Source organism: Entelurus aequoreus, linkage group LG17, assembly GCF_033978785.1.
Source record: "Entelurus aequoreus isolate RoL-2023_Sb linkage group LG17, RoL_Eaeq_v1.1, whole genome shotgun sequence".
Classification (NCBI taxonomy): Eukaryota; Metazoa; Chordata; class Actinopteri; order Syngnathiformes; family Syngnathidae; genus Entelurus; species Entelurus aequoreus.
This window is the reverse complement of record NC_084747.1, coordinates 46,412,794-46,440,502: the sequence shown is the minus strand read 5'-3', so window position 1 is coordinate 46,440,502 and position 27,709 is coordinate 46,412,794. Positions and strand designations below refer to the sequence as shown.

Genomic DNA, 27,709 nt, shown 5'->3' with positions numbered 1-27,709 from the left:
ACTCTCCTATGCAAGGCGAAAACCGTTTATCAACAACACCCAGAAACGCCGTCGGCTTCGCTGGGCCTGAGCTTATCTAAGATGGACTGATACAAAGTGGAAAAGTGTTCTGTGGTCTGACGAGTCCACATTTCAAATTGTTTTTGGAAACTGTGGACGTCGTGTCCTCCGGACCAAAGAGGAAAAGAACCATCCGGATTGTTATAGGCGCAAAGTTGAAAAGCCAGCATGTGTGATGGTATGGGGGTGTATTAGTGCCCAAGGCATGGGTAACTTACACATCTGTGAAGGCGCCATTAATGCTGAAAGGTACATACAGGTTTTGGAGCAACACATGTTGCCATCCAAGCAACGTTACCATGGACGCCCCTGCTTATTTCAGCAAGACAATGCCAAGCCACGTGTTACATCAACGTGGCTTCATAGTAAAAGAGTGCGGGTACTAGACTGGCCTGCCTGTAGTCCAGACCTGTCTCCCATTGAAAATGTGTGGCGCATTATGAAGCCTAAAATAGCACAAGGGAGACCCCCGGACTGTTGAACAACTTAAGCTGTACATCAAGCAAGAATGGGAAAGAATTCCACCTGAGAAGCTTCAAAAATGTGTCTCCTCAGTTCCCAAACGTTTACTGAGTGTTGTTAAAAGGAAAGGCCATGTAACACAGTGTTGAACATGCCCTTTCCCAACTACTTTGGCACGTGTTGCAGCCATGAAATTCTAAGTTAATTATTATTTGCAACAAAAAAATAAAGTTTATGAATTTGAACATCAAATATGTTGTCTTTGTAGTGCATTCAATTGAATATGGGTTGAAAAGGATTTGCAAATCATTGTATTCCGTTTATATTTACATCTAACACAATTTCCCAACTCATATGGAAACAGGGTTTGTACATGTTGTGCCTGTTACTACATTACATGTACTTACAGCATGTATATACAGTGTTGTTGTTTTTAGAGGGTTTTATAGTTATCCCCATTACCTGCAAGTTTAGCTGCCTCTTATGAGAAGTTCACTATTGAAAAGATTCATGTCTCACACAAGGATTGTGCACGATGCGCCAAATTTTCCTAAAGTTCCTCTTTAACACAAATGCAGTACTTACTTGTCATGATCCATGTGGCCAACAGAGCCCATTTTCAGTTGTAACTCCTGGTTGATGGTTGTCTCTTTACAAAGTAACTCTCCAGGACTTTCAGTTTGGACTTTAGAGTTGTGGCCCGGAAACAGTTGAAGTTGGTCTGCCACCGGGTTTGTGGGACAATGTGTCTTTGTCGATGACTTCGAGAGAGCAGGTTCACAAGGGATGTTCTGTTCTGGATTCTTAGCTGGGGGTTCAGGCTGCTCTGAAGGATGATTAGTGGCTAGCTTGGCGTCAGAAGTAGGATCCCAGGGGTTCTTTATTACCGGACAACATTCAGCGTCTTTATATGTTGCATGTGTGATATGATCCGGCTTCCTCTCAAGAAAACTGAGATAGTTACTGGCGTTGTCTGGTTGACTCGTGGTTGAATCCTCACAAGTATCTTCCTGAGACATTCTGGCTGTTCTTGGTGTCTGGGAGTCACTTGAACTGGTCCCTCCACTCATCCTGTACGACACCGCCTGACTTTTTGCTACAAATCGAGGTAGGTTCTTTGGTTTCTCGCCGTTTTGTTGACAAGCGGCGTGGGCTACAGACTGGCGGTCAACGAGAGGGGCGCCGAAGAAGACGTCGGGCTTGTGGACGCAGTGGGCTGACGCTAGACTGTCAGTCCACAAGCCATCGAGCGAGGGATCCATTTCCAAAGAGTCCTCGCCTATCTCTGCGGAGCTGAAGGACGCCAGGGCGACATCGGCCGCCATGTGGGCCTCTTCTAGCTCTGTTGTTACCACCTGAGCCCACCTCGACTGTTCCCTTTGAACCCCATTGTTTCCAATGGCGTCGTCCTTTACGTTGTGAAAAGGCGACGGCGCACCAGTGCTTCCAATCCCGCTGTCGTTCACACTGGAGGTGTCCTTCGAACTGCAATACATCCGGTCTGAAGACGAGAGAGAGGATGAAGCTTGAGACGAGAGCGACTGTCGGCTGGAGGCAGACGGGGTGATGGAGAACGGCACAAACTTCTGCAGTTGCTGGTGGTACTGGCGCAGGTGATGCTGCATCTCTTCATCCCTCTTGCCCACCACAGCATCACCTTCAGTCTCAACTTGCTTCTCTTGCCTTCTTCTATATTCACGCTTCTCTTCCCTTTTGGAACTGTCGCCCTTTTCCTGCGAGCCTATGAGCAGGCTCACTTTTTCAGGCCCGACCCGGCGTTTGGCCGTGGCGGTTCTCTCCTCGTCAGATCTGCTGGTCTTTGGTGTGGAAGAGCGGGCCGTGTATGCTGAGGGCTTCTTTGAGGTGGGGAAAATGGCTTTCGGTATTCCCATTTTTGGCTTCTTAGGGAGACTGTTTCCTCTCGGGATGTCTCCATTGATGCTATTGGCCAGGCTGCATTTGGCAAGAGGTACAGTTCTGCTTTCTCTTCCTCCTTGACCCCTCAACTCCTTCACACTGTGGTACATAAAGCAAGTATTCTTATTACGTCATATCCTATCAACACTAAACTTGGATATACTTTAAGAGTAGGGGTTTGGTAATTGCATCGGTGTCAAAGTAAACGGCAGTACACTGCAAAAACTGAAATCTAAGTAAGATTAAATATCTCAAATAAGGGTGATATTTGCCTATTTTCAGTCTGATAAGATAATTCTTCTCACTAAGCAGATTTTATGTTTGAGTGTTTTACTTGTTTTAAGGGTTTTGGTCCTAAATGATCTCAGTAAGATATTACAGCTTGTTGCTGAGATTTGATGACCTATATTGAGTAAAACATGCTTGAAACTAGAATATCAACTGTTGCAAAGCTGTGTCATCAACACTCACAAGTATAAAACTACTTTTTTAAAGTAATAATTTCTTACTTCAAGCATGAAAAAAAAAATCATAATGCCGAGCGCATATCATAATGTCAAGATAATGGCACTTGCATTTACTTAATTTAAGAATATTTTTCAACATATTGAGCAAAAAGGTCTCTTCTTTTTTTTTCTACCAAGAAAAGTGCACTTGTTATTAGTGAGAATGTACTTATTTTAAGGCATTTTTGGGTTCATTGAGGTTAGCTAATTTTACTTGTTTTGGAAAGTCTTGACAAGCCGAATTTTCTTGTTCTATTGGCAGATCATTTTGCTTAGTTCAAATAAAATACCCCTTTTTTTCTTGTTTTTGAACACTGACTTTTTGCAGTGCATAAATCCTCTATTGAACTAACCGCTGAATCGACGGGTGCGTGGTCTGTAGGGATGTGCAGTATATCATTAGGATTTTATCCATATCGATACCGGTATTCGTCGATACTATATGTTAGTGTTGTTAATACAAATTGTGAATAAATGCATTTTTTATTTGCATTTTTTATTAGCACAAGAGGTTGTACACCACCAACATCATGTAACATTTCACAGCAGGGACGTCTTTTATTAGCACCTGTTTTTAAACAGTCAACTATGTTTGCAGTAGAGATGTCCGATAATATTGGACTGCCGATATTATCGGCCAATAAATGCTTTAAAATGTAATATCGGAAATTATCGGTATCGGTTTCAAAAAGTAACATTTATGAGTTTGTAAAACGCCGCTGTGTACACGGACGTAGGGGGAAGTACAGAGCGCCAATAAACCTTAAAGGTGTCTGTCTTTGCGTGCCGACCCAATCACATAATATCTACGGCTTTTCATACACACAAGTGAATGCAAGGCATACTTGGTCAACAGCCATACAGGTCACGCTGAGGGTGACCGTATAAACAACTTTAACACTGTTACAAATATGCGCCACACTGTGAACTCACACCAAACAAGAATGACAAACACATTTCGGGAGAACATCCGCACCGTAACACAACAGAACCAATACCCAGAACCCCTTGCAGCACTAACTCTTCCGGGACGCTACAATATACACCCCCGCTACCCCCTAACCTCCACCTCAACCCCGCCCACCTCAACCTCCTCATGCATGTCCCAAATTCCAAGCTGCTGTTTTGAGGCATGTTAAAAAAAATTATGCACTTTGTGACTTCAATAATAAATATGGCAGTGCCATGTTTTCCATAACGTGAGTTGATTTATTTTGGAAAACCTTGTTACATTGTTTAATGCATCCAGCGGGGCATCACAACAAAATTAGGCATAATAATGTGTTCATTCCACGACTGTATATACCGGTTGATATCGGTATCGGTAATTAAGAGTTGGACAATATCGGAATATCGGTAAAAAAGCCATTATCGGACATCTCTAATTTACACACAATTTGGGCATGTTCACTGTGAGGTGTTCATTGTCTCATTTTTTACCGGACAGTAAATCTTTACTGCTATACAAGCTGAACACTGACTACTCTAAAGCATATTCAAGTTGACTTTATGGTCAAATATACTGTAAAACAAAACAACTCCCCCCTTCTTTCCACTTACCGGTCAGCATATCGCAGCGTGTTAAGTGTGTGCTCTGTTGCGATGTGACCGGGTGAAATGTTGGCAATCATGCAAGTCATTGAATTACCAACAAATGAGTCTTTCAAGACCTGGGGCGGAAAAAAAATACCACAAAGTGATTCGACAAAAAAGGTGAACAATACAAACCAGGAAGTCTTAGTACCTGAGTGAGTTTGCTTTGTCTGAAAGGTGTGTGCCGCTGCTCTTGATCAAGTGAGCGGATGCATTCTTTAAGCTGAGAGAGGGCAATATCAGATATCGGTAAGAAAGCCGATACAGTATCGGATATCCCAATGTCCTAAGCGTTTGTGTTTGTTGTAGCTTACAGCCAGCAGACTCTGGTTGATTTCCGCTCCCTCCATTCGAGTTTGCCAGTCTGCCGCCTTGGTGTCCGATGCCCTCTCGCTCCCCGCCAAGTCAATGAACCACATTCTGCACACAGGCACAAACGTATGAATAATATAGCACACTCCAAGTACACTAGACATTATGAGGTCTAACCAGACAATGTTGTCTTTTTACCTGCCAATTATCTGCTGGTTTGCAGATCGGAGCTGGATCTGAAGCAAGGCATGGGAACGAGACGAGAGCGGATTCACGCCACTGACCCTCTTGGTGCGTGCCGCTAAACCCTGTGACATCACCTTTATAACCCCAACAGACAGGCAGATTGTTGCAAGTATTTAGAGCAGGGGTGTCCAACTCAAATACAGAGTGGGCCAAAATTTAAATCTGAACAAAGCCGCGGGCCAAGTTTGAACAAATTAACCTTTTAATAGGGACCCAAACAAGTTTTGCATTGAATATTGAACAAGCAAGGCTCATATAACTTTATAGTGACATGCAAAATCGAGTTTTTAATAATAATAATTAAAAAATATCAATGGCATATCAAATAAAATTCAAATAAAAATTGAATGCCTCTTTTCTATTTGCAGCCTTCTGAGGTAAATATTAAAATAAACTTTTTCCACAGGCTAATAATACATTTGAAAATAAAATAACAATAATGAATGAATCAAACATTCAAGCCTTGAAGTAGCAAGAGAAAGTGCATGAATAAAACGTTAATTATTGCTGTTTGCTACACTGATTTGCTTTAACACTGAAAATGGAACAAGCAATGCTTATATAACTTAATAGTGCAAAGGCAACTTTAAAATAAACGAAAAAACATCAAAGGTATATATTAATTAAAATGTTAATAAAAAATTGAATGCCTATTTTCTATTTACAGCCTACTGAGGTAAATATCAACATTAACTTTTTCCACAGGCTAATACATTTGAAAATAAAATAATGAATAAACCAACCAGTCAGGCCTTTTTACTGCTCAGTTTGCGACACACTGATCTAATCTGATGTGCCCAAGCCAGATACCTGCCATCTTTTCTTGGATGCTAGTTCATCCAGGGGTTTGGTGTATATTGTAGCGTCCCGGAAGAGTTAGTGCTGCAAGGGGTTCTGGGTATTTGGTCTGTTGTGTTTACGTTGTGTTACGGTGCGGATGTTCTCCCGAAATGTGTTTGTCATTCTTGTTTGGTGTGGGTTCACAGTGTGGCGCATATTTGTAACAGTATTAAAGTTGTTTATACGGCTACCCTCAATGTGACCTGTATGGCTGTTGATCAAGTATGCCTTGCATTCACTTATGTGTGTGTAAAGGCCGCATACATTATGTGACTGTGCCGGCTGTTTGTATGGAGGAAAAGCGGACGTGACGACAGGTTGTAGAGGACGCTAAAGGCAGTATCTTTAAGGCACATACCCCAATATTATTGTCCGGGTGGAAATTCGGGAGAATGGTTGCCCCGGGAGATTTTCGGGAGGGGCACTGAAATTCGGGAGTCTCCCGGGAAAATCGGGAGGGTTGGCAAGTATCAGTATTAGCGGTGAATGCCGCTGTATAATACCGGCGGGCCAGCTCTATGTTAATTTGATATTGCCTCAAGGGCCAAATGAAATTACGCGGCGGGTCAGAGTTTGACACCCATGATTTAGAGGTTTTAACTCTAGTCTTAAAAAGTGCCCTTTGAATGACGTACAAACATTAATATGTGTCCCTTAAGCCTCTTTATGAGCATTAAATGTGAGGAAAATCAATCATGCCCTCACTTGTTTGCTCCACTTTTTGAGAGAAACAATCACACTTTATTAAAGAAACACATTAAAAATGCAACCCAAACTGTGTTTGAAAATGAAAAGAAAAAAAAAAGTTGCGATTTTCCTGACATCTTGAAGTAAAAAGCTTGTTGCTCATGCTTCCTCGTGGACATGATGCCCCCGTAGACCTGCTCCTTGCTGGTAAAGTGGGAAAAAACAGGCTTCGCTACACTTCTTAATAGGGATGTCCGATAATGGCTTTTTGCCGATATCCGATATTCCGATATTGTCCAACTCTTTAATTACCGATACCGATATCAACCGATATATGCAGTCGTGGAATTAACACATTATTATGCCTAATTTGGACAACCAGGTATGGTGAAGATAAGGTACTTTTTTAAAAAATTTGTAAAATAAGATAAATAAATTAAAAACATTTTCTTGAATAAAAAAGAAAGTACAACAATATAAAAACAGTTACATAGAAACTAGTAATGAATGAAAATGAGTAAAATTAACTGTTAAAGGTTAGTACTATTAGTGGACCAGCAGCATGCACAATCATGTGTGCTTACGGACTGTATCCCTTGCAGACTGTATTGATATATATTGATATATAATGTAGGAACCACAATATTAATAACAGAAAGAAACAACCCTTTTGTGTGAATGAGTGTAAATGGGGGAGGGAGGTTTTTTGGGTTGGTGCACTAATTGTAGGTGTATCTTGTGTTTTTGTGTTGATTTAATTAAAAACAAAACAAAAAAAACAAAACAAAAAAAAAAACAATACCGATAATAAAAAAAACGATACAGATAATTTCCGATATTACATTTTAACGCATATATCGGCCGATAATATCGGCAGGCCGATATTATCGGACATCTCTACTTCTTAAAAAAACATCAGTCATCTACATACAAGAGAGTGAGCAAGGGAACACGTTTATTGAACTGTTTTTTTCTTCAACAATTAAGATGACCTGGCATGCTGCTATCTATACTAGTTAATGTTGCTAATGTGTCCTACTCCTTAAAGGGCTCTTCTAAATGCTGAGAATGGCACTTATTTCATAGACAACATACTTCTACGAAGCTACGAACAATGGGAGACCGGGCTTTCTGCACGGCCGCTCCGAGTCTGTGGAACGCTCTCCCTGACCACCTGAGGGCACCACAGACTGTGGATGCTTTTAAAAAAGGCTTAAAAACCCTTCTTTTTAAAAAAGCATTTTTTAAGATACATGCATACTAGTTTTAGCTATTTGGCTGTTCTAGTTTTTATTTTTATTTATTTTGTATTATCTTTTTATTTTATTTTTTAATTTTTTTATACACTGTAGCACTTTGAGGTTGTTTACTCAATGTAAAGTGCTTTTTACAAATACAATCTATTATTATTATTATTATTCTAATTCACTAATAATGAGGCACCTGCGACACTTATATAAAAAGGTTGAAAAAAAAAAGGTAATAGGCTAGGAGAAATTCCATAAAAAATGTCGCCAAACCTTCATCAGTGAGTTGACGGTGTCCACTCTGACATCACAAAGTCCTGCAATGTGAACCACGTTGTGACCGTCTTCCCTCACAAACAATCTGTGTAAAAGCAAAAAGAATAAGATGGCACATAGCATGGAGGCACCATTCAAACAATTTTAAAGCAACACAAAAACCTTTTCCTGTTGTTCAACAGGTCATAGAGCTGGCGGCAGTAGATCTCACAGAAGCTGACATAAACCAGCAGGGGGCTGTGCGTGGCCAACAGGTGAGCAAAGATGTCCTGGGCCGCCAGGAAGTACAAGCCCGGCTCATTGGGAGAAGAACCCATCATGGTGTGAGTCTTACCCGCGCCCGTCTGCCCGAAGGCAAAACAGGTAGCCTTCCCCCTACACGCACACAAAACACAAACATAAGACATCACATGGACAAAGATAAGACCTTCTGGAGGAAAGTTCTGTGGTCAGACGAAACAAAAATGGAGCTGTTTGGCCACAAAAGCCAGCAATATGTTTGGAGGAGAAAAGGTGAGGCCTTTAATCCCAGGAACACCATGCCTGCCGTCAAGCATGGTGTTGGTAGTATTATGCTCTGGGCCTGTTTTGCTACCAACGGGACTGTTGCTTTACAGATGTCATAACGAGGAGGATTTTGCAGTTTACTGCGAAGATTGTTCTGCCAGGACGCAAACGGACTACTCTGGACAAGGGGTGCAGGTAAAAACATGATTTAATCTTGACTCAAAAAGGCGCACAAGGCGAAGGCACAATTTAGCGCAGGATACAAAAACTAACACTTAGGCAGAACTATGGACATGAAACAAAAACTCGCTAACTGTGGCATGAATAAACAAAACTTACTTGGCATAGCATGAAGCGAACAATCGCATGAAAATGAGCATGAATCTGTGGCATGAAACGAGCATGAAACAAAAAATACAGAGCATGAAAAGAACATCAACAGAACTATGTCGCCAGCCCGACTAACTGGCAACGACAGGCTTAAATAGTCTCCTTGATTAGAGCCAGGTGCGTCAAATGAGGCAGGTGAAACTAATGAGTCGCCATGGTGACCAAACAAGGGAGCGCAAACAGGAACTCCTGGAGTCTTAAACAAACAGAAAATAACAAAAATACATGATCCAGACCACAGATCATGACAACAGAGAGTAAATGGGACAATGAAAAAGGAGGATTTCCTCCAAATTCTTCAGGACAACCTAAAATCATCAGCCCGGAGGTTGGGTCTTGGGCACAGTCGGGTGTTCCAACAGGACAATGACCCCAAACACACGTCAAAAGTGGTAAAGGAATGGCTAAATCAGGGTAGAATTAAGGTTTTAGAATGGCCTGACTTAAACGTGTGGACAATGCTGAAGAAACAAGTCCATGTCAGAAAACCAACACATTTAGCTGAACTGCACCATTTTGTCAAGAGGAGTGGTCAAAAATTCAAGCAGAAGCTTGAGGATGGCTACCTAAAGCGCCTTATTGCAGTGAAACTTGCCAAGGGACATGTAAGCAAATATTAACATTGCTGTATGTATACTTTTGACCCAGCAGATTTGCTCACATTTTCAGTAGACCCATAATAAATTCATAAAAGAACCAAACTTCATGAATGTTTATTGTGACAAACAAGTATGTGCTCCAATCACTTTATTACAAAAAGAGTTGTACAAATTATTGGCAACTCAAGACAGCCATGATGACATTATGTCCTTTACAAGTGTATGTAAACTTTTGACCACGACTGTATATTGTTATCCCAAGAGGTTGCATGCAATATACATCGCAATATAGATTTTAGGCCACATCGCCCATCCCTAATTGGCACTAAAGACATAAGCCCAACAAGTTTAGAGAGAAATGGGTGAAAAATTTAGGAAGAAATCCCTATTTTTTGTTTTAGCCCTTGTTTTAGTAGCAGTCATGGCGCCCTGTAGTCACGTGAGTTGCACGGCCACTCTCCCAACCGCGCCACGTCGTCCCGTGTAACAAAGAATATAGAAATGTAATTGTGTTTTCCTTGTTATCGCATCCTTTTTGAAGGAACCTTAAAGGCCTACTGAAATGATTTTTATTTATTTAAACGGGGATAGCAGATCCATTCTATGTGTCATACTTGATCATTTTGCGATATTGCCATATTTTTGCTGAAAGGATTTAGTAGAGAACATCGACGATAAAGTTCGCAACTTTTGGTCGCTCATAAAAAAAAGCCTTGCCTGTACCGGAAGTAGCGTGACGTCGCAGGTTGAAAGGCTCCTCACATTTCCACATTGTTTACACCAGCAGCGAGAGCGATTCGGACCAAGAAAGCAACCATTACCCCATTAATTTGAGCCAGGATGAAAGATTTGTGGATGAGGGACGTGAGAGTGAAGGACTAGAGTGCAGTGCAGGACGCGTCTTTTTTCGCTCTGACCGTAACTTAGGTACAAGCTGGATCATTGGATTCCACTCTCTCCTTTTTCTATTGTGGATCACAGATTTGTATTTTAAACCACCTCGGATACTATATCCTCTTGAAAATGAGAGTCGAGAACGCGAAATGGACATTCACAGTGACTTTTATCTCCACGACAATACATCGGCGAAACACTTTAGCTACGGAGCTAACGTGATAGCATCGGACTTAACTGCATATAGAAACAAAAGAAATAAGCCCCTGACTGGAACGATAGACAGAAAATCAACAATACTAATAAACCAGGGACATGTAACTACACGGTTAATGCTTTCCAGCCTGGCGAAGCTTAACAATGCTGTTGCTAACGACGCCATTGAAGCTAACTTAGTAACGGGACCTCACAGAGCTATGCTAAAAACATTAGCTATCCACCTACGCCAGCCAGCCCTTATCTGCTCATCAACACCCGTGCTCGCCTGCGTTCCAGCGATTGACGGTGCGACGAAGGACTTCACCCGATCATCCGTGCGGTCGCGCGACTGCTATCCAAGTCAAAGTCCTTCTGGTTGTGTTGCTGCAGCCAGCCGCTAATACACCGATCCCACCTACAGCTTTCTTCTTTGCAGTCTTCATTGTTCATTAAACAAATTGCAAAAGATTCACCAACACAGATGTCCAGAATACTGTGGAATTTTGAGATGAAAACAGAGCTGTTTTGTATTGGATTCAATGGAGTCCGAATACTTCCGTTTCAACGATTGACGTCACGCGCATACGTCATCATACATAGACGTTTTCAACCGGAAGTTTAGCGGGAAATTTAAAATTGCTCTTTATAAGTTAACCCGGCCGTATTGGCATGTGTTGCAATGTTAAGATTTCATCATTGATATATAAACTATCAGACTGCGTGGTCGGTAGTAGTGGCTTTCAGTAGGCCTTTAATTCCAGTAGCTTTCCTGCAGCAAGATAATTAACTATATTTTTGTCTGATAAAAAAAACATGCTGAAACATTACCCGTTGAGCATGTGCTGCACCAGACGATACGCCGTCTTCTTATACACCTCCTCGTTAGATTGATGCTCACCAAAAACCTGGTCAAAGTAGAACGGGTGCTGCATAACAGCGAGCCAGAATGAGAAATTAGCCAAGACAATGGGAGCTGAACACACATGTGTATGTACCTTTAAAATGTACTGAGTGAGGTCCACAGCTTCTTTACCCTCTTGAACAACCACACACTCGGCACTGGGCGTCATCACAACGTCCGCCTCTTCTTTCCGTCTCTCTGCCAGCGTCAGAGGTCGTTTCCTCACGCAAACGAGGATCCTCGGCCCGCCGGTTTGCCTGCAACGCACAAATATCGCCGTCCAAATCAGCCGTGGATGGACTCTCACAGGTCCATATCCCGTACGTCAATGTGGAGGAGCAGCGGCTTTACCCTAAGCTTCTCACCCTATTTCTAAGGGAGACGGAAGAAACTAATTTTGGCCACTTGTATCCCGTGATCCTGTCCTTTCGGTCATAACCCAAAGCTCATGAGTATAGGTCAGGATAGGGACTCAGATCGTCCGGTAAATTGAGAGCTTTGCCTTCCGGCTTAGCTCCTTCATCACGACGGACCGATACGGGGTCCGCATCACTGCAGACGCAGCACCGATCCGCCTGTCGATCTCATGAGCCACTCTTTCCTCACTTGTGAACAGGACCCGAGGTACTTGAACTCCTCCACTTGGGGCAGGCACTCCAACCTTTTACGGGCAAGTACCATGGACTCAAACTTAGAAGTGCTGATTTTCATTCCAGTCATTTCACACTCCCCTGAGAACTGATCCAGTGAGAGCTGAAGATCCTGGCCAGACGAAGCCAGCAAGACCACCAAACCAGATCCCCTTAATGCCCTGACTGCGCTTAGAAATTCTGTCCATAAAAGTTGTAAACAGAATCTGTGACAAAGGGCATCCCTGGTCCAAGCCTCACTAGAAACGGGTCAGACTTACTGCCGGCAATGCGGACCAAGCTCTGACACTGATCAAACAGAGAGCGGAATGCCACAATCAGGCGGTCCGATACCTCATACTCTCTGAGTACTCTCCACAAGACTTCCCGAGGGAACGGTCGAATGTCTTCTCCAAATCCACAAAACACATGTAGACTGGTTGGGCAAACTCCCACGCACCCTCAAGGATCCTGCCGAGATTATAGAGTAAGTCTGGTTCAGATCAGGGCGGTCGTTTCTCCCAATCACACCTCTCCAGATTTTACTGTCGTTGCCAATATGAGCATTGAAGTGCCCCAGTAGAACAAGGGAATCACCAGAGGCAGCAGTCTCCAGTACTCCCTCTAGGGACTCTGAACTGCTGATTGGTGCGCAAGCACAAACAAGGGTCAGGTTAGCAAAACTGGGTTAGTTAAACTTCTTAAAAGGGGCGTGGTCGGGACTGAACGAAATTGTGTAACACAGTGAGTAGATTTTAAGTAGTCAAACTAATGTTAGTCGATTGCTAGCATGCTAACGTTAGCGTTTAGCTTTTTGATACATTTTGTAGATATGCACCTTAGAGCCTAATATTTTGTTACCGGACACATAACTGTTGGCATGCTAGCTTTTAACACATTTTGCAGGTATACACCTGAGTCAAATATTTAGTGTCTTAACATGCAAGATTTTTAGCACATTTAGAAGTACCGTATATACCTTAGAGCAGTGGTTCTTACCCTTGTTGGAGGTACCGAACCCCACCAGTTTCATATGCGCATTCACCGAACCCTTCTTTAGTGAAAAATAAAATGTTTTTTTTCAAATTCAAGACAAAGTTATGTTTTTGGTAACACTTTAGTATGGGAAACATATTCTAAGTAACAAAGACTTAATTTAGAGTTATTTGGTGAGGGTTAGGGTTAGGGGGTTAGGGTCAGGGTTAGAGGGTTAGGGTTAAAATAAGGCCATGCCAAATAAGGCATTAATAAGTACTTAATAATGACTAGTTAAGAGCCAAAATGTTACTAATTTGCATGTTAATAAGCAACTAATTAATGGTGAATATGTGCCCCATACTAAAGTGTTACCATGTTTTTTTTACTGGTGCACAAAATGAACCGTGCATGAACATCACCTTGTTCAAAGAACAAAACCAACACAGTGCATAAACTCACAACAAATTACACACCTGCAAACCAGTCAGCTGTTGTCGTATCCGTAATACGCCGATAGGGAAAAGTTTGTATTTACACGATGAGTCGGGTGTGTTTTGACCTCCGCCGAACCCCTGAGCCCGACTCACTGAACCCCTAGGGTTCAATCGAACCCAGGTTAAGAACCACTGGCCTAGTCTCTTAAGTGAATGAGATAAATAATATTATTTTGATATTTTACGGTAATGTGTTAATAATTTCACACATAAATCGCTCCAGAATATTAATCGCACCCCCGGCCAAACTATGAAAAAAACAGGCGATTTATAATCTGAAAACTACGGTAAGAATCGCATATTTTGTTAATGCTATCTGGCTAGGGTGCTAACGGTTGGCATTTCAATTAGGCTTTTTAGCAATAATATGCAATCTCGAATGTGATTTTCCTAATTCTAAGACATGGTCACATGTCTTCCGAAACACGTCTTAGCAGAATCCATAATACTTTACACAATATGATCATAAAATATAGCAAATCGGGTGTTTACCGCGGCAGATACTCACTTTTTTAAAGCAACAGGATTCAGAGGTAGTCCGTAGTTGTATCCTGGTTTTCTCTTGGCTTCAAAAACAGGTGTTGGTTTAGTAAATTGTCCACCATATTGTCTGTAAGCGCTTCCTCGATCCGGACACATCTTCCCCACCAGTTGGCCGTTGAACCGCTTTGCCGTAGCTGCTTTCGGTTTCAGAGGGTGGGACGAGGCGGTCTGTGGCAGCAGCAGTGCGGAATTAGTACTGTACATGGACAATCGTCTAGTGATGTCTGGCCTGCTGTGCTGAGCAGCTGGCCTGAGGCTGCCGTTACGCCCACGCTGCTGACATTCATCATCGAGGTGCATGCAGACGCGGGGGGCGTTGGAAAAAGTCGCCGGGTCACCGTTAGTAAAAGTATCCACTAACGGGACTTCTTCGTCACTCTCATCTGCATCCTCTTCCAGCCCCAGACCTTCCTGCTCCAGCGTTTTGATCAGATGCACCAGACTGAAGAGCCGACTCTTGTCCTCCTTGGTGCGGATCTCCAGCACGGGGAGGTCCTCCGAGGTGAGGCACAAGAGGTGGGCCAAGTGACGGATTCCCATGGAGGTGAAGCTGAAAGGACAGGTAGAATTGACGGGTGGCGGGACATCTGGAAGTAAAGAGAGCGTGTTTACCGTTCGTAGTGATGCTGAAGACCGACTGCCCTCAGGCAGTCAAAGAGGCCGAGCGTCATGGCTCTTTTTTCTGTCTCCATGGACTCCGCACACCCTGGGAGAGGAGCAGGTATCGAACTTGTGTTCCATTGCATCAAGTAGTCGTTAAACGCCTATTGTCCCGTAGCCATGTTGCTTTTCTTAAAGACAGTATGTCCTTCCGGATGCCCCTCCCTCGTGGTTTCTGTCTAACAGCTGTGCATGCATGCACTTTACTGGGGAAAGTGTTTGTTTTATTTTTCTATTAAACAGTACAAAGTTTTGAAAAAATAATTATACATACATAATTGCAGCATCTTTGACCAAAAGAGACCTATCCCCTAATAGTAATTTTGTTGTTTGTTTTTTTGTTATTTTTGCAGTTTGCCTTGAATTTTGGAATGTTTTTTCATTTCAATAGATACCTAGTACTCTCCTCAGATGAGTACACAAACGGACCACAGCTAATATTATGCTTGAATTTGACAATGATTATCAGTGTTGGGACTAACGCGTTACAAAGTAAAGCCGTTACTTTCGGCGTTAAATAGTAATCTAACGCGTTATTTTTTATATTCAGTTACTCAGTTACTACATGATGCGTTACTACACAGTATTGGCTAGAAACTGAGAAGATCTGAGTGTGTTTTATTGGAACGCTGCGGAAGAGGTGACAAGGAAGAGGCTGTCTGTGTATATGTGTGTGTGTGTGGGAGGGGGCGGGTCTGTGTTTACTAACAAGACATGGCGAAGCCCGAAGCCCAGTTTCTTAACATGGAGATATTCTCACTACATTTCTTTTGTCGACCACAAAGAAAAGAACATTTTAGTTAAATGCAAGTTGTGTCTTGAATCAAAGATCCTATCCTAGCAATTCAAATCTGCTGAAACAGCTACAAAAGCAACACGCTTCGACGAAGCTAGTAAAGAGAGACACACTTCACCTACTAAGCAACAGCGGCTGGATTTTAAAGAGGCACTGCGCACTGAAGGTACACACACTCTGTCAATTCTCTTATATACTGTTGCTCTTTCATTCTAGACTTGTAGAGTGTTTGATTATCACATCACTCTAAATGTATAGACTATAAAGTTCACAAACATAAAGAGGGATGCTAGTGGGCCAGGCCAATCTTTCCTCATCTCCAATCTAAAACTGGGGAAATGTGTAGTGTTCTGGGCTTAAGACAAGATTTTATTTTAGAATTCCTTGAAACCAACAACATTATGGTTTGTACATTTTCAGAACACGCTTGTTCTATTTTTAAACAAAGAAAACAATCTGGTCTTTATTTTTAAGTTATCGTCCCGTGATTTTACCAGTTTTTACTTGGGAGTAGATTTTTCTCCATGTGGCCCATACTTGCCAACCCTCCCGAATTTTCCGGGAGAACCCCGAATTTCAGTGCCTCTTTGAAACTCAATTTTGCATGTCACTATTAAGTTATATAAGCCTTGCTTGTTCAATATTCAATGCAAAACTTGTTTGGGTCCCTATTAAAAGGTTAATTTGTTCAACCTTGGCCCGCGGCTTTATTCAGTTTTAAATTTTGGCCCACTCTGTATTTGAGTTTGACACCCCTGCCGTATAGTGGTCTGTGGTTACTTTTTGGTTGGCCAACGGTTTACATTGTATTGCGCACCCTGACGGCAAGTGCGGGAGTCGGTTCTGAAGTATGAAGTAAAGAGACGTAACTTCGTCACCTCGCCTGGTTATTGACTCCAACCCAGAATATTACACTGCCCATACCTACGCTCCTTCAAAGGCTGTGCTACTGGCTGCAAAGCATTGCACTTTCAAATACAACAATGAGTAGAGAGGAGTGTTGTGTGTATACGTGTAAATAAATGAACACTGAAATTCAAGTATTTATTTTATTTATATGTATATATATATAATGAAATAAATACATATATATATATAGCTAGAATTCTAGCTATATATATATATATATATACACATATATATATTAAAATACATATATATAGCTAGAATTCTAGCTATATATATATATATATGTATTGTATTATATATATATATACATACATATAAATAAAATACTTGAATTTCATTTATTTTATTTATATGTATATATATATAATAAAATACATATATATATATAGCTAGAATTCTTATATATATATATGTATTGCATATATATGTATTGCATATATATATATATATATATATATATATATATATATATATATATATATATATATATATATATATATATATATGTATTGTTTAGGGCTGCAACTAACGATTAATTTGATAATTGATTAATCTGTCGATTATTACTTCGATTAATAATCAGATAAAAGAGACAAACTACATTTCTATCCTTTCCAGTATTTTATTGAAAAAAAACCCCAGCATACTGGCACCATCTTCTGGACATTGGGGATGCAGCATACACCAATAATAACACAGAAATGTAACTCATCAGATCATAACTGGATCAGATATTGTACACGTTTCTGTTGTGAATAATAAAGGATTAATTTTAGGCTGCTTCTGAATAATAGCATGAAATATTCCAGCACCTTCATAACGTTTAGTTATACTAAAGCGTCACTCAAATCTAAATAGATTTATATAGCTTTATCGGCCTGGCTGCATTGATCCATTATGAAACCAACCTGAGATATTTCTGTCCGTTACGTTTATTTCGAAATTGGTAACCGTGCGTTTTCTCTCTCAAAACGGAGTCAAATGTGCCAGAGACACATTATCAGCCCCGCGTTGCAACAAAGGCATAACGTTAAAGGCCTACTGAAACCCACTACTACCGACCACGCAGTCTGATAGTTTATATATCAATGATGAAATCTTAACATTGCAACACATGCCAATACGGCCGGGTTAACTTATAAAGTGCAATTTTAAATTTCCCGCCACACTTCGGCTTGAAAACGTCTCTGTATGATGACGTGTGCGCGTGACGTAGCCAGAGTAACAGAGGTATGGCTTCCCCATTGAAGCCAATACGAAATAGCTGTTTTCATCTCATTATTCCACAGTATTCTGGACATTCATTGCATTATGGAGAAAGAAGCTGAGCAAGCAAAGAAGAAAGTTGTCGGTGCGAAGCGGATATTTTGCGAGGGAAGTCAGCAACACAACACAGCCGGTGTTTGTTTACATTCCCGAAAGATGCAGTCAAAATCGAAGAACTCGGACAACAGAGACTCTAACCAGGAGGACTTTGATTTGGATACACAGACGCGATACCATGAGTACGTAGCTGTGCTTCCAAACATTTGATCGCTTGCTATAACTAGCTCGAGCTAGGAGCTAGCCTTATGCGGGATTAATTTGTGGCATATTAAATATAAGCCTGGTTGTGTTGTGGCTAATAGAGTATATATATGTCTTGTGTTTATTTACTGTTGTAGTCATTCCCAGCTGAATATCAGGTCCCACCCGCGCGCTTCCAAACATTTGATCGCTTGCCCGTACGTGCGTGTCACGTACGTAACTTTGGTTAAATATATAAGCTTTATGAACCTTGGGTTAGGTGAACGGTTCTTTGGGTTGAGTGAGTATGTGTGTTGTGCAGGTGTTTGAATTGTATTGGCGGGTTATATATACGGGATTTCGTCCATATAACCCGCTATAACTAGCTCGAGCTAGTAGCTAGGAGCTAGCATAACAAACACCTAGGTGTTTTTATGTGGGATTAATTTGTGGCATATTAAATATAAGCCTGGTTGTGTTGTGGCTAATAGAGTATATATATGTATTGTGTTTATTTACTGTTTTAGTCATTCCCAGCTGAATATCAGGTCACCCCCGGCTCTCACAGCATCTTCCCTATCTAAATCGCTTCCACTCCCCACTAGTCCTTCACTTGCATTTTCCTCATCCACAAATCTTTCATCCTCGCTCAAATTAATGGGGTAATCGTCGCTTTCTCGGTCCGAATCTCTCTCACTTCTGGCGGCCACCATTGTAAACAATAGGGAACTTTGTGGATATGTTCAATTGACTACGTCACGCTACTTCCGGTAGGGGCAAGCTTTTTTTTTTAATCAGATACCAAAAGTTGCGATCTTTATCGTCGTTGTTTTATACTAAATCCTTTCAGCAAAAATATGGCAATATCGCGAAATGATCAAGTATGACACAAAGAATAGATCTGTTATCCCCGTTTAAATAAAAAAAAATCATTTCAGTGGGCCTTTAACGTTACTTACAAAAAAGCTGAACTCATGAATGCTTGTTGCCACTATGGACTTAAAAAGTTACGTACCGTGAGTTCCTCCCTTCATCCATGGCTCCAACATGTTTCCTTTTCAGGTGCTTCTGAAGCAATGTTGTACATCCGTGCCATTTTGCAGGAAACGGTCTTCTTTGAAGTCTTTAAAGTGAAGTGTTCCCACACTTTTGACGACTTAGGTCGTACACTTTTCTCCATTGAAGCAATAACCTCAAGATGTTTATCCGCTAAACTATCGGTAGTGTTTTCCTGCGCCATTTTTCAAATGTTTCCAGCAAAGGAGACGGCGTCGTCACGTGAGCTGCACATGACCACATCATTGGCTAGCTTACGCCACCTCATGAGACGTAGCCTCAGCGCCGCCCTGGCGCTGTTTTGTACTGTTTTTGTACTTATTTTGATTATTGTTTCTCAGCTGTTTGTAAATGTTGCAGTTTATAAATAAAGGTTTATTATTTCTATTTTATTTTTTTAAATTAAAAAAAAAAAAAAAAAAGCCTCCGCGCATGCGCATAGCTAGTTCCAATGAATGATGACTAAATTAATCGCCAACTATTTTTATAATCGATTTTAATCGATTTAATCGATTAGTTGTTGCAGCCCTAGTATTGTTTATATATATATATATATATATATATATATATATATATATATATATATATATATATATATATATATATATATATATATATATATATATACATACACACACACTACCGTTCAAAAGTTTGGGGTCACCCAAACAATTTTGTGGAATAGCCTTCATTTCTAAGAACAAGAATAGACTGTCGAGTTTCAGATGAAAGTTCTCTTTTTCTGGCCATTTTGAGCGTTTAATTGACCCCACAAATGTGATGCTCCAGAAACTCAATCTGCTCAAAGGAAGGTCAGTTTTGTAGCTTCTGTAACGAGCTAAACTGTTTTCAGATGTGTGAACATGATTGCACAAGGGTTTTCTAATCATCAATTAGCCTTCTGAGCCAATGAGCAAACACATTGTACCATTAGAACACTGGAGTGATAGTTGCTGGAAATGGGCCTCTATACACCTATGTAGATATTGCACCAAAAACCAGACATTTGCAGCTAGAATAGTCATTTAACCACATTAGCAATGTATAGAGTGTATTTCTTTAAAGTTAAGACTAGTTTAAAGTTATCTTCATTGAAAAGTACAGTGCTTTCCCTTCAAAAATAAGGACATTTCAATGTGACCCCAAACTTTTGAACGGTAGTGTATATATATATATATATATATATATATATATATATATATATATATATATATATATATATATATATATATATACATATATATATATATACATATATATATATGGTTTGGGGTGCCATGTCATCTGCTGGTGTCGGTCCACTCTGTTTCCTGAGATCCAGGGTCAACGCAGCCGTCTACCAGCAAGTTTTAGAGCACTTCATGCTTCCTGCTGCTGACCTGCTCTATGGAGATGGAGATTTCAAGTTCCAACAGGACTTGGCGCCTGCACACAGCGCAAAATCTACCCGTGCCTGGTTTACGGACCATGGTATTTCTGTTCTAAATTGGCCCGCCAACTCCCCTGACCTTAGCCCCATAGAAAATCTGTGGGGTATTGTGAAAAGGAAGATGCAGAATGCCAGACCCAAAAACGCAGAAGAGTTGAAGGCCACTATCAGAGCAACCTGGGCTCTCATAACACCTGAGCAGTGCCAGAAACTCATCGACTCCATGCCACGCCGCATTAACGCAGTAATTGAGGCAAAAGGAGCTCCAACCAAGTATTGAGTATTGTACATGCTCATATTTTTAATTTTCATACTTTTCAGTTGGCCAACATTTCTAAAAATCCCTTTTTTGTATTAGCCTTAAGTAATATTCTAATTTTGTGACACACGGAATTTGGGATTTTCATTTCTTGCCCCTTCAAATCACCAAAATTAAATGAAATAAACATTTGAATGCATCAGTCTGTGTGCAATGAATAAATATAATGTACAAGTTACACCTTTTGAATGCAATTACTGAAATAAATCAAGTTTTTCAAAATATTCTAATTTACTGGCTTTTACCTATATATATATATATATATATATATATATATATATATATATATATATATATATATATACATATATATATATATATATAAAAGAAATACATGACTTTCAGTGAATTCTAGCTATAAATATACTCCCCCCCCCCCCCCCCAAATCTCCCGAATTTGGAGGTCTCAAGGTTGGCAAGTATGCATGTGACCCCCCCACCCTAGTTCAAACAGTTTCATTTGTCTCCTGTGGTATACAAAAAAGTTAAATGAATATGTTAAACTTGACTTAGTGAAGCCAGTAGAGATAAACTAGTAGAGATAATGACGAAAACTCCAACTTACCCCAGTGGTGTGCATGCAGAAATGCCGGCCAGCAAACACAGCGGACAGGCAGCCTTGTGAAAGTATTATGATGTTGTAGAAAGTCCATTCAACGACACAGAGGAGTATCGTAATTGAGTATTAAAGTAGCGTGTAAGCCGACGTCATTAGACGCATTCTCGAATAATAATCGTTGGCTCGACGAAAGGGCGAACATTTGCAGGAAGTCACTAACTATTGTGAGGGAATAACAACATGTAATTAAAAACATTTGCAGGACACTGACTTTTGTGGAGGGAATAACAACATGTAATTAAAAATAACTTTACTTGAAGTATCCTGGCTGTCGAGTGTACTAAATGTGCGTCGATACATACACAAATTTGGTCTCCATGGCGATGTGAATGCTCGGCGTCAAATGGATATTTTATCCATGTGAAATAATATACATGCACGGCATGGCTGAAAAAAGAAGAGGTTAATCCAATATAAGTTTAGACTTAGCCTAATCACGAAGGTGGCGTCTTGAGGTTGCACAAAAAGGGGGCGTTTAACTTCTTATTCCTACTCAGTGTGAAAACATATATTTATAAAACGTGCTACGTTGCGATAGGCAACGCAACACGTATTATTGCTAATCCGATACATGGAACGATTGCAATGCGGGTGTGTTTCAGCGGGGCAACAACAAAAGTAACACCACATTTTCCGGACCGTATTGAGTGTAGCACACAACAATGTTTTTTTTCCCGCTGCTAGCGAGTTACGCTAATCTTCAACGGCCATCGGAACTGAAGTTAAGTTTGCTATTCGTTTACTTCACATATCAAGCAATATAAAAAAAATACTACATTTAATGTAGAAAATAGGTCAGAAATTAGTTGATTTTGGCAGTATTTCGTCTGACGCTAATGCTACATTCAGCACACCGTACCCATCAGCACTTTCGAATGTCTCTTCTGTTTTTACGCGCTAATTAAATGATCACATAGTCTTATTAAACATCTTAAAATATCCCTTCCCTCTCTTCTTCCCCACACGTTGTGTCCCCATGGCCATTCGTATATTTATAATCCTCGTTTCCCGTCGGATTGTCCCCCTCAATCCCCTTTTCATTTGACCCCCCCATTTTTAACTGACCACAAAAGACATGTGGCGCATGCGCAGACCGCAATTATTATTAACCTCTTTATAGGCCTGCACAAGCTCCAAGTTCATCTAGTCTGTTAGTGCTAAACTTAGTGTTGTGTTTATATGCATGTTTAAAAGTGATTTTAGTCACAAAGTAGTATATTTTGCCAGCATAACCGATCTGCTACATCTTTGGGAAGCTTCTTTCCTGCATTGCTTGCTTCCACATCATCTTTTCAGCATCTTTTTTTTTACAAACCCCGTTTCCATATTAGTTGGGAAATTGTGTTGGATGTAAATATAACCGGAATACAATGATTTGCAAATCCTTTTCAACCCATATTCAATTGAATGCACCACAAAGACAAGATATTTGATGTTCAAACTCATACATTTTTTTTTTTTTTTGCAAATAATAATTAACTTAGAATTTCATGGCTGCAACACGTGCCAAAGTAGTTGGGAAAGGGCATGTTCACCACTGTGTTACATGGCCTTTCCTTTTAACAACACTCAGTAAACGTTTGGGAACTGAGGAGACACATTTTTGAAGCTTCTCAGGTGGAATTCTTTCCCATTCTTGCTTGATGTACAGCTTAAGTTGTTTAACAGTCCGGGGGTCTCCCTTGTGGTATTTTAGGCTTCATAATGCGCCACACATTTTCAATGGGAGACAGGTCTGGACTACAGGCAGGCCAGTCTAGTACCCGCACTCTTTTACTATGAAGCATCGTTGTTGTAACACGTGGCTCGGCATTGTCTTGCTGAAATAAGCAGGGGCGTCCACGATAACGTTGCTTGGATGGCAACATATGTTGCTCCAAAACCTGTATGTACCTTTCAGCATTAATGGTGCCTTCACAGATGTGTAAGTTACCCATGCCTTGGGCACTAATACACCCCCATACCATCACACATGCTGGCTTTTTAACTTTGCGCCTATAACAGTCCGGATGGTTCTTTTCCTCTTTGGTCCGGAGGACACGACGTCCACAGTTTCCAAAAACAATTTGAAATGTGGACTCGTCAGACCACAGAACACTTTTCCACTTTGCATCAGTCCATCTTAGATGAGCTCGGGCCGAGCAAAGCCGGCGGCGTTTCTGGGTGTTGTTGATAAATGGCTTTCGCTTTGCATGGTACAGTTTTAACTTGCACTTACAGATGTAGCGACAAACTGTAGTTCCTGAGTCCATGTGGTGATATCCTTTACACATTGATGTCGGTTTTTGATGCAGTACCGCCTGAGGGATCGAAGGTCCCTAACATCATGGCTTACGTGCAGTGATTTCTCCAGATTCTCTGAACCTTTTGATGATATTACGGACCGCAGATGGTGAAATCCCTAAATTCCTTGCAATAGCTGGTTGAGAAATGTTGTTCTTAAACTGTTCGACAATTTGCTCGCGCATTTGTTGACAAAGTGGTGACCCTCGCCCCGTCCTTGTTTGTGGATGACTGAGCATTTCATGGAAGTTGCTTTTATACCCAATCATGGCACCCACCTGTTCTCCATTAGCCTGTTCACCTGTGGGATGTTCCAAATAAGTCTTTGATGAGCATTCCTCAATGTTCTCAGTCTTTTTTGCCACTTGTGCCAGCTTTTTTGAAACACGTTGCAGGCATCAAATTCCAAATGAGCTAATATTTGCAAAAAATAACAACATTTATCAGTTCGAACGTTAAGTATCTTGTCTTTGCAGTCTATTCAATTGAATATAGGCTGAAGAGGATTTGCAAATCATTGTATTCTGTTTTTATTTATGATTTACATACACTGGTTTTGGGTTTTTGTATTTTCTTTTGCCAGCATGGTCTCTACGTCCTCTTTAAGCAGCCTAATTTGATCTTTCGGAAACTTCCTTCGCCTTTTGCATCCTTTTGAATAAAATCATCCTTTTCCTGAGCAGGACAGTAACAAGGAGCCAACATGTCCTCTGAGGAGGAGACTTCCTCATCTCCTCGTCCTTCACCTTCATCTCACTTCATCGGGAAGAGGGACGACATCATCGGACGCGGCCGCGTGACCAAGCTAGTGAACGGGTGCCGAGACGTGCTGGTCATCCACCACCAGGGGGAGTTCCACGCCATGGACATGCGTTGTTACCGTAAGAAAGGGTGAGTTGGAATGGGAGTTGGACGTGGAAGCTGATTGTGGCGGTTTTGCTTTGACAGATGCGGGTGGTGCATTAGCGCATGGAGACATTGAGGTGAGTCGTATACAAATATCACTGCAAGAGTTGGATTATTACATCTTTCCGCATGCTCGGCCGCCATCAGGAGTTCAACGGCCGGGCGTGTATCGTATGTCCGTGGCACAAGTACAAGATAACGCTGGCGGAAGGCGAAGGGCTGTATCAGGCCGTGGACAACCCGACGGTCAAACCCCTGAGGACACGCTGGCGCTCCAAAGGCGTCAAGCAGAGGGTCCACAAGGTCACCTTGGTGGACAAGGACGTGTACGTCACGCTGAACGACTCCCAGGAGGCCGTGGAGTCGGATTACTACCAGACGGAGCGATACAGGACTAACTTATGCAAGGTTCAGGCCAAAAAAGTCCACTGACGGACAATGTGTCTTGGATGTGTCACTTACAGTGTTGGGACTAACGTGTTACTGTAACTCCATTATTTTTGGCGGTAACGAATAGTCTAACGCGTTATTTTTTATATTCAGTAACTCAGTTACCGTTACTACATGATGCGTTACTGCGTTATTTTACGTTATTTTTTACATAGTATCGGCTAGAAATCTGAGTGTTTTATTGGAGAGTTGCAGTGTCATCCTTCTGATTCTTCCTGTGTCAAGCCGGAGACGAGAGAGGCGCGCCGTGCGTGTCTGTGTTTACTAACAAGGCATCATGGCGGAGCCGAAGCCGAGTTTCTTAACATGGAGATATTCTCACTACTTTTCTTTTGTCGAGCACAAAGAAAACAACATTTTAGTTAAATGTTAAGTTGTGTCTTGGATCAAACATCCCATCTACTGCCCAAAACAGCAATTCAAATCTGCTGAAACAGCTACAAAAGCAACATGCTTCGACGAAGCTAGTAAAGAGCGACACACTTCACCTATGTGATGTTTTATTCCCAAGAGTCGTGAATAAAAGTACAGTTAGCAGCCCCCCTGGTGCTGTTTTGTACTGTTTTTGTACTTTGATTATTATTTTCAACTGTTTGTAAATTTTGGAATTTATAAATAAAGTTTGTGTCTTGGATCAAACATCCCATCTACTGCCCAAAACAGCCATTCAAATCTGCTGAAACAGCTACAAAAGCAACAAGCTTCGACGAAGCTAGTAAAGAGCGACACACTTCACCTATGTGATGTTTTATTTCCAAGAAACGTGAATAAAAGTACAGTTAGCAGCCCCCCTGGTGCTGTTTTGTACTGTTTTTGTACTTTGATTATTATTTTCAACTGTTTGTAAATGTTGGAATTTATAAATAAAGGTTTATACAAACAAACAAAAACAACAGAGAAACTGATGTTTTTACGCCGCGAGTTCGCTTCTCATCACAGTGGTAAACAAAAGTGTTCTGACGAGCTTCAGGTTTCCGTCCTATATGTGCCTAGGGGTGGGCCAGATGCTCACCACCCTTGCTGTTCTCCAAGTGGCAAAAATTAGCAAAAAGGTGCACTTTCAAGCCGGAGACGAGAGGCGCGCCGTGTGTGTCTGTGTTTACTAACAAGACATCATGGCGGAGCCGAAGCCGAGTTTCTTAACATGGAGATATTCTCACTACTTTTCTTTTGTCGAGTACAAAGAAAACAACATTTTAGTTAAATGTTAAGTTGTGTCTTGGATCAAACATCCCATCTACTGCCCAAAACAGCAATTAAAATCTGCTGAAACAGCTACAAAAGCAACATGCTTCGACGAAGCTAGTAAAGAGCGACACACTTCACCTATGTGATGTTTTATTCCCAAGAGTCGTGAATAAAAATACAGTTAGCAGCCCCCTTGGTGCTGTTTTGTACTGTTTTTGTACTTTGATTATTATTTTCAACTGTTTGTAAATTTTGGAATTTATAAATAAAGTTTGTGTCTTGGATCAAACATCCCATCTACTGCCCAAAACAGCCATTCAAATCTGCTGAAACAGCTACAAAAGCAACAAGCTTCGACGAAGCTAGTAAAGAGCGACACACTTCACCTATGTGATGTTTTATTCCCAAGAAACGTGAATAAAAGTACAGTTAGCAGCCCCCCTGGTGCTGTTTTGTACTGTTTTTGTACTTTGATTATTATTTTCAACTGTTTGTAAATGTTGGAATTTATAAATAAAGGTTTATACAAACAAACAAAAACAACAGAGAAACTGATGTTTTTACGCCGCGAGTTCGCTTCTCATCACAGTGGTAAACAAAAGTGTTCTGACGAGCTTCAGGTTTCCGTCCTATATGTGCCTAGGGGTGGGCCAGATGCTCACCACCCTTGCTGTTCTCCAAGTGGCAAAAATGAGCAAAAAGGTGCACTTTCAAGCCGGAGACGAGAGGCGCGCCGTGTGTGTCTGTGTTTACTAACAAGACATCATGGCGGAGCCGAAGCCGAGTTTCTTAACATGGAGATATTCTCACTACTTTTCTTTTGTCGAGTACAAAGAAAACAACATTTTAGTTAAATGTTAAGTTGTGTCTTGGATCAAACATCCCATCTACTGCCCAAAACAGCAATTCAAATCTGCTGAAACAGCTACAAAAGCAACGTGCTTCGACGAAGCTAGTAAAGAGCGACACACTTCACCTATGTGATGTTTTATTCCCAAGAGTCGTGAATAAAAGTACAGTTAGCAGCCCCCCTGGTGCTGTTTTGTACTGTTTTTGTACTTTGATTATTATTTTCAACTGTTTGTAAATTTTGGAATTTATAAATAAAGTTTGTGTCTTGGATCAAACATCCCATCTACTGCCCAAAACAGCCATTCAAATCTGCTGAAACAGCTACAAAAGCAACAAGCTTCGACGAAGCTAGTAAAGAGCGACACACTTCACCTATGTGATGTTTTATTTCCAAGAAACGTGAATAAAAGTACAGTTAGCAGCCCCCCAGGTGCTGTTTTGTACTGTTTTTGTACTT

At 41.0% G+C, this 27,709-nt stretch overlaps 2 protein-coding genes across 8 annotated transcripts in view; one reads left to right on the top strand and one right to left on the bottom strand.

Moving 5' to 3' along the window:
- LOC133632948 (kinesin-like protein KIF24) overlaps positions 1-27,709 on the bottom strand; it is a 36,849-nt gene that overhangs the window by 5,532 nt on the left and 3,608 nt on the right. Inside the window, exons 1-13 of one of the 7 annotated variants that reach the window (XM_062025808.1) lie at positions 21,828-22,592; positions 21,520-21,732; positions 14,892-14,985; positions 14,245-14,829; positions 11,730-11,892; positions 11,563-11,660; positions 8,309-8,521; positions 8,144-8,231; positions 5,049-5,170; positions 4,853-4,958; positions 4,690-4,761; positions 4,506-4,615; positions 1,108-2,538 (exon numbers count right to left, since the gene is read on the bottom strand). In XM_062025808.1, the coding sequence (XP_061881792.1) occupies positions 1,108-2,538; positions 4,506-4,615; positions 4,690-4,761; positions 4,853-4,958; positions 5,049-5,170; positions 8,144-8,231; positions 8,309-8,521; positions 11,563-11,660; positions 11,730-11,892; positions 14,245-14,829; positions 14,892-14,985; positions 21,520-21,607 (3,170 nt within the window). In that variant the 5' untranslated portion in view covers positions 21,608-21,732; positions 21,828-22,592. Of the gene's footprint in view, positions 1-1,107; positions 2,539-4,505; positions 4,616-4,689; positions 4,762-4,852; positions 4,959-5,048; positions 5,171-8,143; positions 8,232-8,308; positions 8,522-11,562; positions 11,661-11,729; positions 11,893-14,244; positions 14,867-14,891; positions 14,986-19,165; positions 19,257-21,519; positions 22,593-27,709 lie in introns of those variants that run through there. The other 6 variants (XM_062025812.1, XM_062025807.1, XM_062025810.1 and 3 more) reach the window with 6 other exon arrangements.
- LOC133632951 (Rieske domain-containing protein) lies at positions 22,216-25,959 on the top strand. Its single transcript, XM_062025817.1, has 4 exons — positions 22,216-22,295; positions 24,540-24,737; positions 24,805-24,839; positions 24,910-25,959. The coding sequence occupies exons 2-4, from the start codon at positions 24,560-24,562 to the stop codon at positions 25,192-25,194; spliced, it is 498 nt and encodes a 165-aa protein (XP_061881801.1). The 5' UTR covers positions 22,216-22,295; positions 24,540-24,559; the 3' UTR covers positions 25,195-25,959.

Bases quoted from the DNA above. Each gene is read 5' to 3' on its own strand.
- LOC133632951 (XM_062025817.1), top strand. From the start codon at position 24,560: ATGTCCTCTGAGGAGGAGACTTCCTCATCTCCTCGTCCTTCACCTTCA. The intron at 24,738-24,804 runs GTAAGAAAGGGT...TTGCTTTGACAG, and splicing joins CATGGACATGCGTTGTTACC to ATGCGGGTGGTGCATTAGCG. The intron at 24,840-24,909 runs GTGAGTCGTATA...GGCCGCCATCAG, and splicing joins TAGCGCATGGAGACATTGAG to GAGTTCAACGGCCGGGCGTG.